General features: G+C 35.8%; 1 protein-coding gene across 4 annotated transcripts in view; it reads right to left on the bottom strand.

Moving 5' to 3' along the window:
- LOC145268744 (phosphatidate cytidylyltransferase 2-like) overlaps positions 1 to 19,559 on the bottom strand; it is a 376,852-nt gene that overhangs the window by 10,577 nt on the left and 346,716 nt on the right. For all 4 annotated transcript variants that reach the window (XM_080124335.1, XM_080124337.1, XM_080124336.1 and 1 more), the window contains 5 exons: positions 15,358 to 15,477; positions 11,277 to 11,359; positions 10,039 to 10,195; positions 7,872 to 8,024; positions 2,928 to 3,062 (listed from right to left, as the gene is read on the bottom strand). In XM_080124335.1, coding sequence (XP_079980461.1) covers positions 2,928 to 3,062; positions 7,872 to 8,024; positions 10,039 to 10,195; positions 11,277 to 11,359; positions 15,358 to 15,477 — 648 coding nt within the window. The remainder of the gene's footprint in view (positions 1 to 2,927; positions 3,063 to 7,871; positions 8,025 to 10,038; positions 10,196 to 11,276; positions 11,360 to 15,357; positions 15,478 to 19,559) is intronic.

Raw genomic sequence — 19,559 nt, 5'->3', positions numbered from 1 at the left:
TTTAAAAGGAATTTTCGAGGGTGGAGTAATTCTTCATATTTACCTTTTTTTTTTTTTTCCAATAATATAAGAAATTAAGAATTAGACAAATTTATTTTAGGTAGGCTTCACCAGGAAAGCTTTTAAAAATAAAAAATTAAGATAAAAAATGGTGCTAGTGCACTTAACGATCAGCGCTATTTTTTAAATCGTATTTCCAAGTTTAATTAAAGTTTTATGATATGTTTTTTTTTATTCAATTGTAAGGTTAAAGTACAAAAAAAATATATATATATAATTTAAAAAATAGGGATTTTTTTTTTTTTAACCATCTATTAATTAGATAGTTAAATGTTATAATTCGAAAGTCGTCAATGTGTGGTGCATGTGAAAAGGCTCATTTCTACCGGAAATGAAATGACGGACAGTCTTGCAGTTACGAAAAATATTTTTATTTTATTTAATATATTTTTAGAATTTGCGATCTTAACGATCTTAATTTATTTTAATAACATGCAAACATTCCTTGACTTTACAGATAAATATTCTGAAAATTTTAATTAAATTGATAATGTAGAAATATGGTTTTATCGACTTTGAACGAACCAAGAATTACATTTTTATATATATAGATAAGATGCTAAAAGTCACAGGTACTAAAGAAACAAGCAAGTCTTAGTAGAGCAACTAGCAAGTATAATTATTTAATAAAGAAATACAAATAAAACAGTGTAGATAAGATTTACAAGTCATTATTTATTATTAAGTATATTAAAGCTGAGTGAATCCATATTCATAGAATTTAATTGCATTCAATACATGCAAAAATATTACTTAGTTTTGGGATTGAATTATGTTTGGAAAATAAACACATTTATAATTCTCCTAATTATTCATAAAGTCACTCCTCTCTATTTCTCTTACCATGTTAATTCATCTATTCTCTAATATTTGTCCGTGAACATCTAGAGAAAGAGTGATTACATTTTTGTGCGTGTTCTTAATGGTTTTATTTAGCAATCTAATTTATATTTATAATTTTGCACAAACCATAAACATGGAAATTAGAAAGCAAAATAAGATCTGTTTACTTCTATATTCTTTTTAAAGCTAGGTGGGTTTTGGTTGTCTGATTTTATGGCATATCAACCCTTTTTCGGTAACTTAATACAGAATTCAGTAATTTTGGAAAGAGTTTTTATGCTTCAAGTTATGCAAATACTTATTCATGATCTAGTTTATGTGTTTTATAAAGGAAAATTATTGATTTTGTGTTTGATTTTGCAGAACATGATTGAGTTTTGCAAAGGAAAAGGAAAAAAAATGATAGTTTAATACAATTTTAGGCCAGGAAGCCAGTATCTTCAGATAACCTGACAGCACAAAATAAGTAAGGGAGCAAAAAGAAAAAGGATAACGTTTATAGTCTGTGCCGGCTGTGTATGTGTGTTGGTATATGTTTTTTTTTTTTAGTCGGTATCCAAAAAGATGTAATTTTCATGAATAATTTTTTGGACTAGAATTTGCATAATTTTAAAATATCCTACACATTTATTTATTTGCGGACTGTTGTTTCACTATGTTTCGGCCAACTATTCCTCTGGCCTTTGTCAAGTGGTTAACGATTCCAATAAAAAAAAATATAATCCCACACATTGTTTGATAGTATATTTGAAATGAATGATGTTTGGCGAGTTAATAAATTATATAATTTATTAGCTGTTTATACTCAGCATCGTCTGTTAGCATATTTACTTGAAATTTGTTTAGCTATTTTTTAAAAATCATGCCATGTTTTTGTTTCGATGAAAGGTATGTAACTCTATATGGGTGAATACAGAGTTATGTTCCTTGTTTAATCTGGTGACCATTTGAAAATTACTTTGATTTGAACAAAATATTTTCTGAAAAGAATAAAATCCAATCACATTTTATTCTTCTTAAAAAAAAAAAAAAAAAAAACATGTTGCAACAGACCTTGAAAAAATTGATGGATCAAATATTGATTTTTTTTAAGGAAGCTATTGATGACAAAGAAACAACAAGAAAGTTGATTTTACATTATAAGGAATTTTCAAATTTAACATAAGTTTTAGACAGATTAATGTACATTATTTCATATTTGAAATGTTATCACTGCTAAAAGCGATCATATATTTATTTCTGTCAAGATTTTAGGAGACAAGAATTAAAACTAAGGCAGTCTTTTGAGTACTACTTTTTTTACTATGGGGGGGGGGTTCATCACTTAAGGCCTGATGGCCACTTGAAGATAAGAGTCAATGAGTGCCAAAGTAAAACAACACTGATGATCAGTAATGGTGGAACTTGGGTAGATTTTGATAAAATAAGAGGATGGCTTAACAGGAATTTGTTCAAGTTAATATGAAAACAGCCATGTTATAGTCAGCTGAGAAGCAGCCCAGTGGTATCGTATTCCATAAACAAGCAGTTCTAGGAAAGAAACTTTGCTTATGGAATTTAGGTTTAGTTTTAGGTACAGATAGATAATAAAGGAAATTATAGTTAGATGAGTGTTTGCTGCGAATGTTCTACTATAGCATATCTGCATTTATTGTTTTGCCGACTATTACCCTCATCTTCATGATTGTTGTTGTTTCACCACATTTCAGCCAACTTACCCTCTGGCCTTCTTCAGGTGAACGCAGAGTCTCGTAACTTATCTCCAGTAATTACTGCCTTCCATAGTTGTTGTCTCTCAACATTTTTGATAAGTAATCCTTTGTCCTGTTTGGGTAGGATTGAAACTGCTATTTTCAGACAATGCTCATCTGCAACCGTAGGGACTCAATGCCTCTATCGACTGCAGCATAAAGATGAGGATAAGTCCGCAAAAGAATAAATGCACAAATTATGAAGGCCCAGCTGAAAAGGATGCCAAAAAGAAAAAAATAAAACATTAAAATAAAACCTAGAAAATAACTTGCCTTAATCTTGAATGCTCGCTTAAAACCACTGGCAAAAAATCCCCCGAAAGGTCCAATAACGGAAGCAAAAAGAGACATGGAAATACTGTGCAGCACAAACGGATAAATCCGGAATGTGCGATATGGAATCTTCATCTGCAAAAACAAATTTTCACAATTATCATAAGAATAATTTACACAAGAGACAGACCGAGGGGGGGAGGACAGACCGGGAGGGGGGGTCGACACAAGACCAAATTCTTTAACTTTAATCAAAACACAAACATTATCATCCAAAACATCTTCGGTTTAATAGCTAGTATTGATAGGCAATCCTGAGCAATGTTGGGGTTTCCTGCTTGTATATAATAAGTAGGGCAAGGACAACAGCATATTCTTTTCATTGTTTTTACTATCAAGTATATATCCGACACAGACACAATTAATCAACCGAGAACCACATCACACTACATAAAGGCATAAGATATCAATGGATATATACCGCAGAATCAAAACAAGGAAAAGAATATGCTGTTGTCATAGCCCTAATAATAAGTATAACATAAAAATCAACTTTTCAAAATCAGAACTGAATCAAATCAAAATGTTTGCACTCACTTTCCAGAATTTGTGTGAAAACATTCAAGATTTTATTATAAAAGCAAATTTATTGGAAAAAATAGCAACGTGGGTCAAGACAGACCGAGGGGGGGGGATCGAGACAGACCGAGGGGGGGGGGAGATCAAGACAGCCCGAGGGGGGGGGGGGGAGATCGAGACAGCCCGAGGGGGGGGGGAGATCGAGACAGCCCGAGGGGGGGGGGGGGGATCGAGACAGCCCGAGGGGGGGGGGGGGGAATCAAGAAAGACCGAGATAGAGAGAGGGAGACAGACCAAGAGAGAGAGAGGGAGACAGACCGAGAGAGAGAGAGAGGGAGACAGACCGAGAGAGGGAGAGAGGGAGACAGACCGAGAGAGAGAGAGGGAGACAGACCGAGAGAGAGAGAGATAGGGAGGGAGACAGAACGAGAGAGAGAGAGAGAGGGAGGGAGGGAGGGAGACAGACCGAGAGAGAGAGAGAGAGAGAGAGAGAGAGAGAGAGAGGGAGAGAGAGAGAGAGAGAGGGAGACAGACCGAGAGAGAGAGGGAGAGGGAGACAGACCGAGAGAGAGAGAGAGAGACAGACCGAGAGAGAGAGAGAGAGAGGGAGACAGACCGAGAGAGAGAGAGAGAGAGAGAGAGAGAGAGAGAGAGAGGGAGACAGACCGAGAGAGAGAGAGAGAGAGAGAGAGAGAGAGGGAGACAGACCGAGAGAGAGAGAGAGAGGGAGACCGAGACAGACCGAGAGAGAGAGAGAGAGGGAGACCGAGAGAGAGAGAGAGAGAGAGAGAGAGGGAGACAGACCGGAGAGAGAGAGAGAGAGAGAGGGAGACAGACCGAGAGAGAGAGAGGGAGACAGACCGAAGAGAGAGAGAGAGAGAGAGAAGAGAGAGAGAGAGAGAGGGAGACAGACCGAGAGAGAGAGAGAGAGAGAGGGAGACAGACCGAGAGAGAGAGAGGGAGACAGACCGAGAGAGAGAGAGAGAGAGGGAGACAGACCGAGAGAGAGAGAGGGAGACAGACCGAGAGAGAGAGAGAGAGGGACCGAGAGAGAGAGAGAGAGGGACCGAGAGAGAGAGAGAGAGAGAGAGACCGGGGACAGACCGAGAGAGAGAGAGAGAGAGAGAGAGAGAGAGAGAGAGAGGAAGACAGACCGAGAGAGAGAGAGGGAGACAGATTGAGAGAGAGAGAGGGAGACAGATTGAGAGAGAGAGAGAGGGAGACAGATTGAGAGAGAGAGAGAGGGAGACAGACCGAGAGAGAGAGAGGGAGACAGACCGAGAGAGAGAGAGAGGGAGACAGACCGAGAGAGAGAGAGAGGGAGACAGACCGAGAGAGAGAGAGAGGGAGACAGACCGAGAGAGAGAGAGAGGGAGACAGACCGAGAGAGAGAGAGAGAGGGAGACAGACCAGGAGAGAGAGAGAGAGAAAGAGAGAGAGGGAGACAGACCGAGAGAGAGAGAGGGGGGAGACAGACCGAGAGAGAGGGAGACAGACCGAGAGAGAGGGAGACGGACCGAGAGAGAGGGAGACAGACCGAGAGAGAGTGAGACAGACCGAGAGAGAGGGAGACAGACTGAGAGAGAGGGAGACAGACCGAGAGAGAGAGAGAGAGAGAGGGAGACAGACCGAGAGAGAGAGAGGGAGAAAGACAGAGAGAGAAAGAGAGGGAGAAAGACAGAGAGAGAAAGAGAGGGAGAAAGACAGAGAGAGAAAGAGAGGGAGACAGACAGAGAGAGAGAGAGGGAGGGAGACAGACAGAGAGAGAGAGAGAGAGAGGGAGACAGACCGAGAGAGACAGAGAGAAAGACAGACGGAGGGAGACAGAGAGAGTCAGACCGAGAGAGAGAGGGAGACAGACCGAGAGAGAGAGAGGGAGACAGACCGAGAGAGAGAGAGGGAGACAGACCGAGAGAGAGAGAGGGAGACAGACCGAGAGAGAGAGAGGGAGACAGACCGAGAGAGAGAGAGGGAGACAGACCGAGAGAGAGAGAGGGAGACAGACCAGTAGAGAGAGAGAGGGAGACAGACCGAGAGAGAGAGAGGGAGACAGACCGAGAGAGAGTGAGAGAGAGGGAGACAGACCGAGAGAGAGAGGGAGACAGACCGAGAGAGAGAGAGAGACAGACCGAGAGAGAGAGAGTCAGACCGAGAGAGAGAGAGAGAGAGACAGACCGAGAGAGAGGGAGAGAGAGGGAGACAGACCGAGAGAGAGGGAGAGAGAGAGAGGAGACAGACCGAGAGAGAGGGAGACAGACCGAGAGAGAGGGAGAAAGACCGAGAGAGAGAGAGAGAGAGAGAGAGAGGGAGACAGACAGAGAGAGAGGGAGACAGACCGAGAGAGAGAGAGAGGGAGACAGACCCGAGAGAGAGAGAGAGAGAGACAGACCGAGAGAGAGAGAGAGAGAGACAGACAGACGAAGGGAGAGAGAGAGAGTCAGACCGAGAGAGAGGGAGACAGACCGAGAGAGAGGGAGACAGACCGAGAGAGAGGGAGACAGACCGAGAGAGAGAGATGGAGGGAGATAGACCGAGAGAGAGAGGGAGAGATAGACCGAGACCGAGAGAGAGAGAGGGAGAGATAGACCGAGACAGAGAGAGAGAGAGGGAGAGATAGACCGAGACAGAGAGAGAGAGAGGGAGAGAAAGACCGAGAGGGAGAGATAGACCGAGAGAGAGGTAGAGAGAGATAGACCGAGAGAGAGAGAGAGAGACAGAGAGAGAGAGTAGAGATAGACCGAGAGAAAGAGAGAGAGGTAGAGATAGACCGAGAGAAAGAGAGAGAGATAGAGATAGATCGAGAGAAAGAGAGAGAGGTAGAGATAGACCGAGAGAAAGAGAGAGAGGTAGAGATAGACCGAGAGAAAGAGAGAGAGGTAGAGATAGACCGAGAGAAAGAGAGAGAGGTAGAGATAGACCGAGAGAGAGAGAGAGAGAGAGAGAGAGAGGTAGAGATAGACCGAGAGAGAGAGAGAGAGAGAGAGGTAGAGGTAGAGATAGACCGAGAGAAAGAGAGAGAGGTAGAGATAGACCGAGAGAAAGAGGTAGAGATAGACCGAGAGAGAGAGGTAGGGATAGACTGAGAGAGAGAGAGGTAGAGATAGACCGAGAAAGAGAGAGAGAGAGAGAGAGAGAGAGAGAGAGGTAGAGATAGACCGAGAGAGAGAGAGAGAGAGAGAGAGAGGTTGAGATAGACCGAGAGAGAGAGAGAGAGAGGGGTAGAGATAGAGGGAGAGAGAGGTAGAGATAGACCGAGAGAGGGAGAGAGGGAGAGATAGACCGAGAGAGCGGTATAGAGCGAGAGAGAGAGAAAGACAGAGAGATAGAGCGAGAGAGAGAGAAAGACAGAGAGATAGAGCGAGAGAGAGAGAAAGAGACAGAGATAGACCGAGAGAGAGAAAGAGACAGAGATAGACCGAGAGAGAGAAAGAGACAGAGAGATAGACTGAGAGAGAGAACTCAATTCACGATTCATCCTCCTCCACTCATTGGGACAAGTGATCACTTTGAAGGGTGACACGAACCAGAAACCACAATGCAGTTTGGAAGAAATGACGTCAGATCTTTAACTTCCGCTTCTTCTTCTTATATCGTAAACCCAGGTCCATCAATCATTTTGCTTATTTCGTTGTGTATTCTGACTAATCCTTATTCTTCCCATTATAGAATGAAGATTCTATGCTCACTCTATGCTGATTTAATTAATCCATTATTGTTGGGCCCTCATTATATATGAAGACTAATAGTCTGAATAATCCAAATAATTCAATAATAAACATGTACAATTATTTTAAATATTTGGTACTTGTCTAGAATTACCTCCATATTAAAGAATAAAAATGAAATATAATCATCAGTATGTATTTGTGACAAAACGAAAACGTGATATTTAAAAAATTATGTAAATTATGTAAGTCTTTTTATAAAGAAACTCATTTTTAAATGATTAATGGGAATTTGTAGATATTAAAACATAAATCTTGCAACTTGAATTATTATTGATTGATCTCCTTTTGTTTGACTTTTTTTTTTTTGATTATTTTCAGAATTCTGACCAAACAGCCACTCCTCAGTTACTCATAAAATTTTATTTTCTTTTTTAAAAATAAAACCACTTGATCAATTTATGTGATTTTTGGAATATATTTTTTTCATCATGAATACATACATCATACAGATTTTTCTTAATTTTTTATTTTTTTAATATAGGGAGAGTTCTAGACAAAAAACAAATATTTTATACCAAATTTCTTTATTAAAAGCTGTTGCACAGTCTATGATGATAATTCACTTCTTTCACTTAATCTCAAGGGAGATAATAAAACATTTTAAAAAAACTTTTCAGTAAAAAAAAAAAAAACCTACCAAAGTAAAGAGTCCGTCAAGAGTTTCTGGTAAAGCGTACTCCGCAACTTTGAATACAGGGTGTCGTTCACAATCCATAGACAATCGGTTCAAAGTAGCGTCGAAAGAGATGGGGCACACAAAATAGTCCCATTGTAATAACAGATAGGAGAGCTGGAAATTAAGAAGACAAAAAACGTGAAAGGGAAATAACTTCATGGACATAAAAAAAACAACGCAACACAAATGAAACGATTATAATTTACGTGACTGAAAGATGGATTTAGGGAAATAATTCCTATTTCAATCCCGTAATTTATTTTGAGTTAAAAAAACATACTAGAGTTTGATTATGTTTTGTATATTTTTCCCACAATGAAGACATTCGCTCTTCTTTTTTCTGTCATCTCTACTAACAAAACCGCACACAAACAAAGTGGTGCTTACAAACTAAAATACCTCTGTCAACAAAAAAAAAAAAAATCCATGCCTTATTCTGCCACTTTGAACTCCCAACGGCACTTAAAGTTGCATAATCATCTTAGTCTTGTATCTAACAGGTTATAAGTTAGTGTGTGACTGTACCTTACAACAGGCATATGCTAATCGTGGTCGTTTACATCTATGTCTTGTCACACCATTACTACAACAAATAAGATTTGATAGGTGATAGGGGCATTTTTCACTTTATAGAAATATCTACACAGGGTATCCCAAAACTATTTTGATGCTAATTTCTACTTCAAATTTGATGGCTAAGTTTGTGACATTTTGTATAAATAAAATTTCAAGTGTTTTTCACATTGATGCAACTTTAACAATTATATATTGATGTTAATCAATTATGAATCGATTACTTATTGAATCAATGAAAATGAAATACTGTAAAGTTGAATTAAATTTTTTAAATCCTATTTAAAAAATAATTTTGAAATTAAATCTATCAGAATGCATTTTGGTTAGCGATTTAAATTTTCTGTTAATAGTTGAAAACAAAAAATACTTTGTGAATCATTGAAGTGTCAATTAGAAAATTATTTAAACTGACTTTAAAATTCTTATTCATTTGCAGCTCAGATTTCCAAAGTTCTAGGAGGGTTGTAGGACACTGGTTTTGCTTAATAAGACAATCACATTTGTGTACACAAGTTATGCAAAAAACTATTTAAAAATAATAATTTCACTCTGAAATCAAATCCATCAGAATGCATTTCATTTTCTTCGTAAACAAGTCAACTATTTTAATCTTTTGTTAATAGCTGAAATAAGAGACTTACTTTCTGACGCCGCAAATTTTGAATGGAATTTTGAAGCATTAAAACTATCAAATAGAAAGTCATTTAAACTGACTTTAAATTTCTCAGCAAATCTTCATTTAATTAAAACATTGAAAGTTTGTGAAGATTTTTCCATCCAATCATTTTATAAATAAAGATTAAAACATTACCTTAACAATTAGTCATCGTTTTATAAAACAATTTGATTCCATTTATAATTTAATGATCTCTTGTTTGAAAACAGAAGACTGCTATTTTTCTCTCTATTTTATCATTATTTCAATGATAGGTGCTTGAATGAGATTCAATCCCTGGATCCTCCTTATGAAACATTTACAGCAAGAACTCATCTACCACAATTGCAAAGAACATTCCTTTCTTTCCTGTCTACCTAACATCAAACAGAATTTATTTCCAAGAATTTTCTATCTGTGGAACACGTCACAAGATTGCTCCTCTGCTAGCTACAACAGGGTCATCTTGAAATTCAGTATCAGCAAATATTTGTCAAACTGTCATAATCAAATTTTGTTCATTCCGTTTATTATTTTCAATTCTCTCATAATATTCTTTATCATTAAACCGACAATCCATCCATCTCATAAAATCCTATCCTCAGGTGGCTTTTAGCCTTGATAAATATAATTAATGCAGTCTTTGTGCAGTTTACAGACATAAAGACATGCTATTTTTTAGACAGGAGTTTCAAGTTGAATTCAATCTTTACGGGATATTTTTTATTAAATTGGTACAGAATAATTAAAGAGCCCTCTACCCTCCCCTCCATGTTAGTAGTAGCTTTCTAAATAATAATGTTATTTCAGCATAGTCCCTAAACTGCACAAGTAGCATTAGTACATATAAACATTTTCTCTTTCAAGAATATATCAGTCTCTCAACATGCTACTAACCATGATGCCAAAGATGACGGTTGAGAAAGCTCCTCCGATGAATCCTTCCCAGGTTTTCTTTGGAGACAGCTTAATGAGGGGTGTCTTTCCGAAGAAGAAACCGAACATATAAGCCATGATGTCGTTGCAGATAATCATCGAGACAGGAACCATCAACCTAGAAAGAGCACAAAATTAAAAGGGAAAATATTCAGAAGAAAAAAAAAAAAAAAGAAAACATCTATTATATAATAGGCAGTTGTCTGTGTGTGTGTGTGTGTGTGTGTGTGTGTGTGTGTGTGTGTGTGTGTGTGTGTGTGTGTGTGTGTTTGTATATTTAGCTAAAATTACGTTGGTATTTTTTGATTGGCATTACTTCGGATCAATTTGGAAAAAAAATAGTCATTTATCCTGAACTTGTGCTGATTTTGTCAATGGGAGATTTCAGCTATTAGATGTGAGGAAAAAAGACTTTGATTTTTTTTTTTCTAATCAAGGAGTTAATTTCCTTGTGCAGACTTAATGTCATCAAGAAATAAACACAATTTTCAATGTCATCATGTAAAGGGAAATAACTGATTGTTTTTCACAGAGTTATTTCCCTTATGCTGACTAAAATTATGTGTATGTGTGCTCAGAGAAAGGAATGGGCTGGGTGAAGAAACAGAGCGTGGAGAGGATAAAGGGGAAAGCAAGAGAGACAGAAGTTATTCTACACTTTTATTTTGGGCAATGCCAGATAGCCTAGCTAGTCCTCAATAGAGGAGAAAAGTGGTATTTTACTTATTCCATTCATCCTCTCAATATTCTTTATCATTCAACTGATAATCGATATATCTCAAACACTTATCCTTGATTGACTTTTGGTCTTGATAAGTAGTGACGGATTCTGTTGTTAGCATTAGTCTTCCTTTCATTCTTTCAAGGATTTTGTCTTCCCGATTCTTTCTAGGATCAGGTACTTACAAGAGGGCTCACATCACGCCTGTTGACATCCACAAAATGTGATAAAATACCTTATCGCTACTCATAATAGTTAAAAATTGGTGCAAACCTTTGAGTTTGTGTAGTGTGTTAGGGTCTCGTTACGGACAAAAAAGAAAAACGAAATAGCAGCCACATCTGATTATATATTGGTGAGTCTATAATATTACAATAGGATTGAAACTCATTTTTACTGATGCAATAATCAATAACGTTATGCATGAGGCAATTCTTGCACCTAAGAATATTAGTTGGTAAAATAGAATGGGACTTACCAGATAAGGCCTTCAAATACATTCTGCACAATTAGGTGAGACTGGGTCACGACAATTAACAGGGTCACATGGGTCCAGCCAAACTAAAAAAAAAAAATAAATCTTTTCTTTCATTTCTTATCAGATCGTTAACAAAAGCTATGCCTGTTCATTTAAAACAAAAAAACAATAGCGGAGATATTTAATGAGTTCTTCATAAAGGAAATTAACTATACTAGTAGAAACTACTTATACATATATACTATAAATTAATAAATTAACTAAATTACTAGTAGAAACTACTTATACAAGCTGTGGCAGTGCATCTGTATAGCAAGTTATGTGTGAAAATCAAGCACAGAAAAAGAAGTTAAAAAAAAAACTTGTGTAACTCGATCTATTTCATATATGGCATTAATTTGCATATGAGAGGAATAGCTGTTCTAAGAAGGACGAATTGTGAAAGGCAGTTGAGTGCTTGACAACTGAGAGACCACATTAAAGCTGAGATTTGTTGGTACAAATTATCGTTAAGTGAAAAAGAGTTCCGTCAGTTTTTGTTTCAGGATTACAGAAATTTGTTATTGTGAATTACGTTGGTTAAGTGAAGAAACGTTACATCATTTACACATTTCAGACTTTTTCTTTTAAAGCAATTCTTAATCCACTCAAATAATTTTGTAAACTTCTAAAGAGATGATAATCCGTTGGTACAAGGTCCTGAGAATATATTGAGTGATGCCACAGCCATTTTTCTAATTGTTTGTTTTTTAGAGAGTGCTGAACTTCATATGATACTAAGAAACAAAGATTTTCTGTGAATAAACAAATATATAATACATCACTCGATAAGTTTTGGACCTAATTTTTACCAAACAACAACTTGTAAGTAAAATTCACCTTTATTCATTTGACAAAGTCTCATTCTAGTGTGATACATTGGTTCCAATGACTCAAATATCATTTCTTCATTGGAACCAAATCTCTTCCCTGTACCATTCTTTTGAGGGCTGCAAACAGCCATTAGCTGTGAGGTGTCAGATCTAGTGTGTGAGTGGGACTAAATAATTTTTAAAGGAAACTGCAGCAATGTATGTTATAGTACCTATAACATGGCACAACAAATGAAAATTGGCTACTCAGAATCAAAGTTTGATTTGTCAGCAAAAATGATGTTTAGGTCTAACTTTTAAAATGACAAGACAAATTTATATTTTAAATAAAAATGAGAAAACCTGACTTAGAAATGTACTAAAACATGTTTAAAACAAACATCAGCATAAACTGCTAGTTACTCCAAAACTTGTTTTGAATTGATTTTAAAATTTTTAATATTATGTTTCTGAACTTTTGAGAAAAGGGCCGAATATTTGGATTATTCAGATTACTGTTCTCATCTTGAATGTTATTTTCACAACGTTTCGGTTGATGTAACTTCCAAACTTCTTCAGGTCTACTATGTTGAGCTTGGGAATCTTTCTGTAGAACTTGAGAATCCGCACAGAATTTCGAGTGGAACTTCACATGGATAACATGTGCTTGTTTTGTCAGCCATGACTGGGTAGAGTGTAACTTACAACTGAATTTTACCAAGTATTTTATCTACTACACTATGGATGCTTGCAATCAAGATACATCTAAGGAAAGTTGGGGGTTACATAAGCCGAAACATGAAAAAAAGAAAGACAAACATTTTTAATGTTTTGAGATGAGATTGAGAATATGTATTACTTGCAATAATCTTCTCCAAGTGCATCCACGTTTCATTTAGTGTGTTTTTTTTTTTGTCTTATTTCAACACCTTACTGTTTATTTAGTGTAGTTCTTTTGTTGTATCTCGACCTTATAATCTTAGGTATTACCTGTGTATAAGTTCACTGTAGATGTTAGACAAGTTAAAGGTACCGTCTCATGGCTCTTTTTTGCAGAAATAATTTTCTTTTTAGTGTTTTTTTTTTGTAAGATATATTATAAATTGTTTCTCAGCATCCGCAAGCGATAATACATGCATTTACACAAGTGTGGTCTATTCGATTTTTATATACAGAACCAACCCGCTGCACACTTACATGCAGTGAATGCAAATGTTGCTAATCAGACAGTTACTGTTTTTAGACATAATTTATGTCACATACCATAATGATGTAAACGCAATAATGTGAACACATACATTAAGTGCCATTAAATTGTTAAAACTTGATGAACTTAGGGGGACAACATATCATAAACACTACATTTCTACACCTATTAAAAAAACGTCATATCATCACGGAATACATCATATCAAACTTAGGCCTATAGCCACGTCTAGAAAGTGACAATTTCGAGAGCTATTCCAATTATTATTAAACCTCCCACTGATTGGTTGGTTGGTTGTTTTACGGCATATCAACCTTTTTCAGGTTATTTAATGCCGAATCCAAAGATTTTGAAGAAAATTTCTTAATAAAATATATTTGTTGTTTTCACGTCGGTTTCTATTTAACCCATCGTTAGGACCCTAACAGGTACTACCACTCCGGGTCAGAGTGGACCTGGGAGCAATGGCAATTAAAGGGCGGCTCCACACTCCCCAAAGCCCGCAAGCTGGGGCCTCACCACTGGATATAGTTTAAGGTCATATCCAGGACCAAACGTCCCACTGAAAAATCATCCATGTGCTTACATGCTGGCAAACGCACTGCAGTGGGGGTTTGGAAGGAGTGCAATTAATTACTAGGATTACAGGTATATACCGAGTGCACAAACAAAATGGCGTTTTCTATGTTAGGATCAAGTGTAGAGTCATTCTTTAACAACATTTCCAAAAACATTACCTATGTATACGTTGACCCCCGCCCCAAACCCCCAAATAACCTTAAAATTCTCTCCCAGAAATTTGATTTATACACAAGTATATACGGTAATTGTTGGGAGTAGGTTGATGCAGGTTTTTCATGATGGTGATTGACATGTTCAGATGATAGGATTGAGCCTCTCTGACCGATTGTTTCGCTCAGATAAGGGCCACAGTGTTGCAGTGCACGTATACATTTTTCCGGGTTATGGACTGCTCTGCCACCATTCCATCCTTAAGCGTCACGGATTGTCAACCATAGCAAACTCTTGGCCCCATTAGTGGGGGGGGGGGGAGAAAGAGACACAGGAAGGAAAATCATTGTTTTTGCTTTTGGTTTTGCAGAACATGATTGAATTTTGAAAAAGAAAACAACATTAATGTGAATGCAGTCAGGAGATTCAGAGTTCCTATCTGTCACGGTTACCACCTGACGAAGGCCAGAGGAATAGTTGACCGAAACAAGAAAAAGAAAAACAACATTAATGTTTGATAGATTTTAAGTTACAGTTCACTCTGTTTAACTCAAGAATCTAAATAGAATTTCTAACTGATCCCTTAATTTAACCTAAGGATGAAAGATTGTTCTTGTTCTGTCAGCCACGATCAGATAGAATGCTTAAGTAATTTTTTTAAATTTTATTCTTAGTATCGTTTGTAATGAGGATTTAATCTTTAAAAAATGGTGTTAAGTAATAATTTCTTATTTTTTCCTTTAGTCCTCTCATTCCATGTGCGATGTTTCTGACAATGGGAGAAGAATTGCTGTTTTCTAGGCTGGAATCTATCCATCTAACACTTATTGTTGGTTAGTTTTTTGATCTTGATGTAGTATTTTTTTTAAACTCTTTACGTCAAGTGGCTTCATGCTTTGTTTGGAACCATTTCCATTAAAAGATAAATAATTAAAAAAAACAAAACAACAATCAGTTCTTCTGAAAGCTGAAGGTTCAATCCTCCCTACAAGCAATACAAATTAAGAATAAATATTTGTTAATTTTTAATTACTTAAAACTTCTACTCGGTCATGGCTAATGGAGTGAGAATAATCTACCCTTTCGTATAAAATTAATAAGATGCACCTGCCAAAACATAATAACATCGGTGCTCTTAATATGGTGTTAGTTCGGATTTTCTCTTTCACATTATAGTGTTTCTGTCAGTAATACTGAGCACTGTATAGAGAATACAGCTATTTTGTTTATATATGAAGAAACAAAACTTGTGATAAACTAATGAAAGGAAAAATGAGAAAGATTTACTGACCAACGTGAATTGCTTCAGATAGTGCTTCTTCACCAAACTGCAGACAAAGGCCACAAAGCCAGCGACGTACATCGAAAAGGAGATGAATCTGTGATAAGTCACAAAAAATCGCAGGAAATTCTGCAAAAGAAAAAAAATACATGGAATCGGTCAAATGAAGGTCAAACAATAACCCAACAAATCTGCAAATATGTATCCCGCAACAAATACTTTGTGGATTTGTTTTAAATAAAAATGAGGAATCTGGGTGCGATTGTCCTATAAATATTAGTATTAATATTTATACTTGCTTTAAATTTACAAAATTATTCAGTTTGTAAACTTAAAAATTTTATTTATATATATATATATATTTATTTATATTGGTATGTACAAGCTTTGCTACATTTGCATGACAATGTTTCGATCTGTAGTTATTAATAACCAAGATTTTGTCAGGCAAAAAGTCTGTCTTTTCATTTAGGTGTTCATATTAAAAGAAAAAGCCAGGTATTTTTTTAGTATTATTATAAATTTCATTCTTTGTCATGATGCAATCAGGTTATGTAGCAATATTCACATGCCTGTCACACGCGAAACCCAGTATATAAAACTAATAACATATGTGTTGTGTACTATTTGTATAAACACAAGCAAAAAGATTTGGCGTTGCTTGCAACTGAATGAGAAATCCTATCTTGTTTTGGATTCAGCTCATAAAACAATATTATCTTTATTTAATTGGAATTCATTATTGAGATGAGTATTGTTTTTTATTAATTTTATTTATCATGGACAATTATCCTCATCTTTTTCTTGTTTCATGATGTTTCGGCCAACTATTCCTCTGGCCTTCCTCAGGTGGTAACCGCGACGGATAGGAACTCTGAATCTCCTAACTGCATCCACTGCAATTACTGCCAACTACGGAAGGCAGTGAATGCAGTCAGGAGATTCAGAGTTCCTATCTGTCGCGGTTATCACCTGAGGAAGGCCAGAGGAATAGTTGGCCGAAACGTTGTGAGGATAATGGTCCACAATAAATAAAATTAATATTATCTTTGTTATTCTCCTTCTTTGCATTTTATAATGTTCAATTTTGAAGGTGGGGCCCAATGATGTAAGGGGATGTAAGTAACATTAATTATATAGTTATAGTCTTTAACCACCTAAAGCAATGGTTCCAAAATTTTTCTTTGGTCTGCACCCCTCAAAATATTTCCCTCAAACCTTTTCCCCTGCAAAATTTCTGAATTCATGGTTAAATACATGGTTGGGTTATGGCTATTTGGCCACTTAATAACAATACTTAACGTAATAACAATACTTAACGTAATAACAATACTTAATAACAATACTTAACTTAATAACAATACTTAATAACATTACTTAACTTAATAACAATACTTAACTTAATAACAATACTTAACTTAATAACAATACTTAACCCTAAAATGAAAGCAAGTAGTTAGTACATTGCAAAAGGAAACAAACAACAAAAAAAGAGTAACAATAAACTAACTAACTTTTTCTAACTAAACTTTTCTCACACCACTGGAATATCGTCTCAAACCTTCAAGAGGTTCAAGCACCCCAGGTTGGGAACCCCTGGCCTAGAGGAACACTAGGTGTTTCTCAGAAATCAACATAAACCCCTATATACTCTTATCGCCATTTCTTTTCTTTTTGTTTATTCCTATCATTTTCAAGTTATAAAAAAATATAGTAAAACATTGTATTTCTTTTCTAAGGATGTTAAGCAGAAATCTAACAATCATGATGATGTTGAAATCATCATCATCATCGATTTAATGTCAAGTGCAGACTTCACAATAATTATATTATGTAGAAAAAACCAACTGATTACAAATTTGCTTTTAGCTTTCCTCTGGGATCAACATTTTTTTTTAATTATTAAATGGACACACAGACAACTCTACTTTCTATATAGAAACCAAATAAAACATCTACAGAAACTTGCAGATTCCAAATCTGCTTGTAGTTTTGGTTTAGAGTCAACCGTTTAGAATTATTATATCAACATAACTCTAAATACACACACACATATAATATATATTAGTGGCCTGACAAGGCCTCAGTGGAGACAACCGAAGCAGCAAAACTGAAGCTGCCTGTCAGGACACTATATATACAAATGTAAGGGAGATAACCACAGCAGCAAAACTGAAGCTGTCTGCCAGGACACTATGTAGGCAAGTTTAGGCATATTTTGTTGGCTTGAAAATATAGGTTCTTTTTTACCAATTGTCATAACATTTTAACCATAGAATAGTATTATAATCTCCAAAAAGCCTCCAAATTTTTCTGTAGTTTCATCCTGTAGAACCAATGATATAAGCATTTCAATATTCAATTTGGCTTTGAGTATAGAGGAGTATAGATATAACCATATATAAATATACCACTTTTTCTGGCAATTTTATAAGTCTGAAATCTCGGCGACTATTGATCAGAATTTAACAAATGAAGGCTTGTTGGAAAGCTAATGACCTGAATTGTGTAGTGGGCTATATGAAATTTTCCCTTAAATTTGTTTCAAAAAGCGGGAGATGACTTTTCTATATTAATTTAACATATGAGCACCTACTTTATGGCTACCTTTTTGAAGGGGCCTTATTTTTTTTTTTAGCGGTGGTGTTTATAGTGGCCTGGTAGACCAACACAAAACCTACCTTAAAAAACTTGTTTCTTATAGGTTTTCAGGTGTGCTGAAAACGAATATCACATTTAAATTTCCGCAAATAAGTATTTTTCCAGGTATTAAGCAAAATATGCATGCGCTTGCACGTACAACAATGGCCACCACTTATAACATAAAGAATTACATTGCTTGATACTCAGAAAAGTACTTATTTGCAGAAAATTTAAATGCGATATTCGTTCTCAGCACACTCGAAAACTTACAAAAAAAAACAAGATTTTTAAGGTGGATTTTTGTGTTGGTCTACCAGGCCACATAGATACAAACAACTCTCTCTTTCTCTCTCTCTCTATATATATATATGTATATACACATCAAACTCTACAACCCAGCAATACAAATGGGAAAACTGACAAGTGACTTCAGAAAAAAAATCCCATACAATGACAAATATCACCTGCCAAAGAGGTTGTAAAAAACCTTTAAACAAGAACTTGAAACAACTACAACGCAACTTAAAGAAAAAGCATCACAGAGAATAAAATCTCAGAATGCCTCTATCAAGAACTAAATAAAACTAAACCAAAAACTGAATCAATCATACAAAGGACATATTTACCTCAATAACAACAACGAAAAATATGTAAAATAACCAACAGAACATAAAAAACAATTTAACTTAACTGATTAAAACGTTAAACAATACAAAATAGATATTCTCTACCAACAAATTCAAGACAAATAATCAAATATCTAAAGGCCAAGAGATTTAAAAATCGATATAACCATAGACATTATACCCCACTCTTAACTTGAAAACTAAAAGCAGCAGTTAAATAACTATGCAATAATAACATCACTATACAAATGGCTGACAAATCCAACATTTATACCATCTTAAACTGATTACAATGCAGAAATGAATAACATTTGTTGCAATAAAACCAAATTTAAATTACAAAAAAAACAAACAAAAAAACACACACAGAACAATTTAAAAAAATTAATCACAGCAAATAACACCAAAGTAATAACAAACCCAACTATATTCATGGAGAAAATAAAAACCCATAAAAAAGGATACCTCTTAAGACCTATAATATCTCAAATCCTTACACTTGTATCCCATATAGCCAAAATAATTGATAACATTACTGAACCTTGTATACCAAATAAATACAACATAAAATCTACTATCAACTTCATACACTTATTAAAATACTTATTCGCTCACATCCCCTATAAAAAATAATCCTAAGTCTACAAGCATAAAACGATGCCCCGTTCAGCAATAAAACACCAAACTCTTGAAAAACTGTTACTAACTTGTACTATTAAAATCCTTAAACTGACACCACCAGAAAAACCTACATACAAATCGACAGTGTCTCGATGGGCTCCCTCCTTTGCAGAATACTACCATCATGAACCGCGAAAATAAAAACTTTTCCGATCTAACAAACCTAATATATACGCCTAATATGCCAACAATATTTTCATTGCTATTGAATCATATAACATTAAAAACTCCAGTTAAATCTCAAAACCCAATCAATTCTTA

Source organism: Euprymna scolopes, chromosome 44 (genome assembly GCF_053919585.1).
Source record: "Euprymna scolopes isolate OS-2025 chromosome 44, ASM5391958v1, whole genome shotgun sequence".
Lineage (NCBI taxonomy): Eukaryota > Metazoa > Mollusca > Cephalopoda > Sepiida > Sepiolidae > Euprymna > Euprymna scolopes.
Note: the sequence above shows the minus strand (reverse complement) of the source record. Positions and strands in the feature narration are given on the sequence as shown.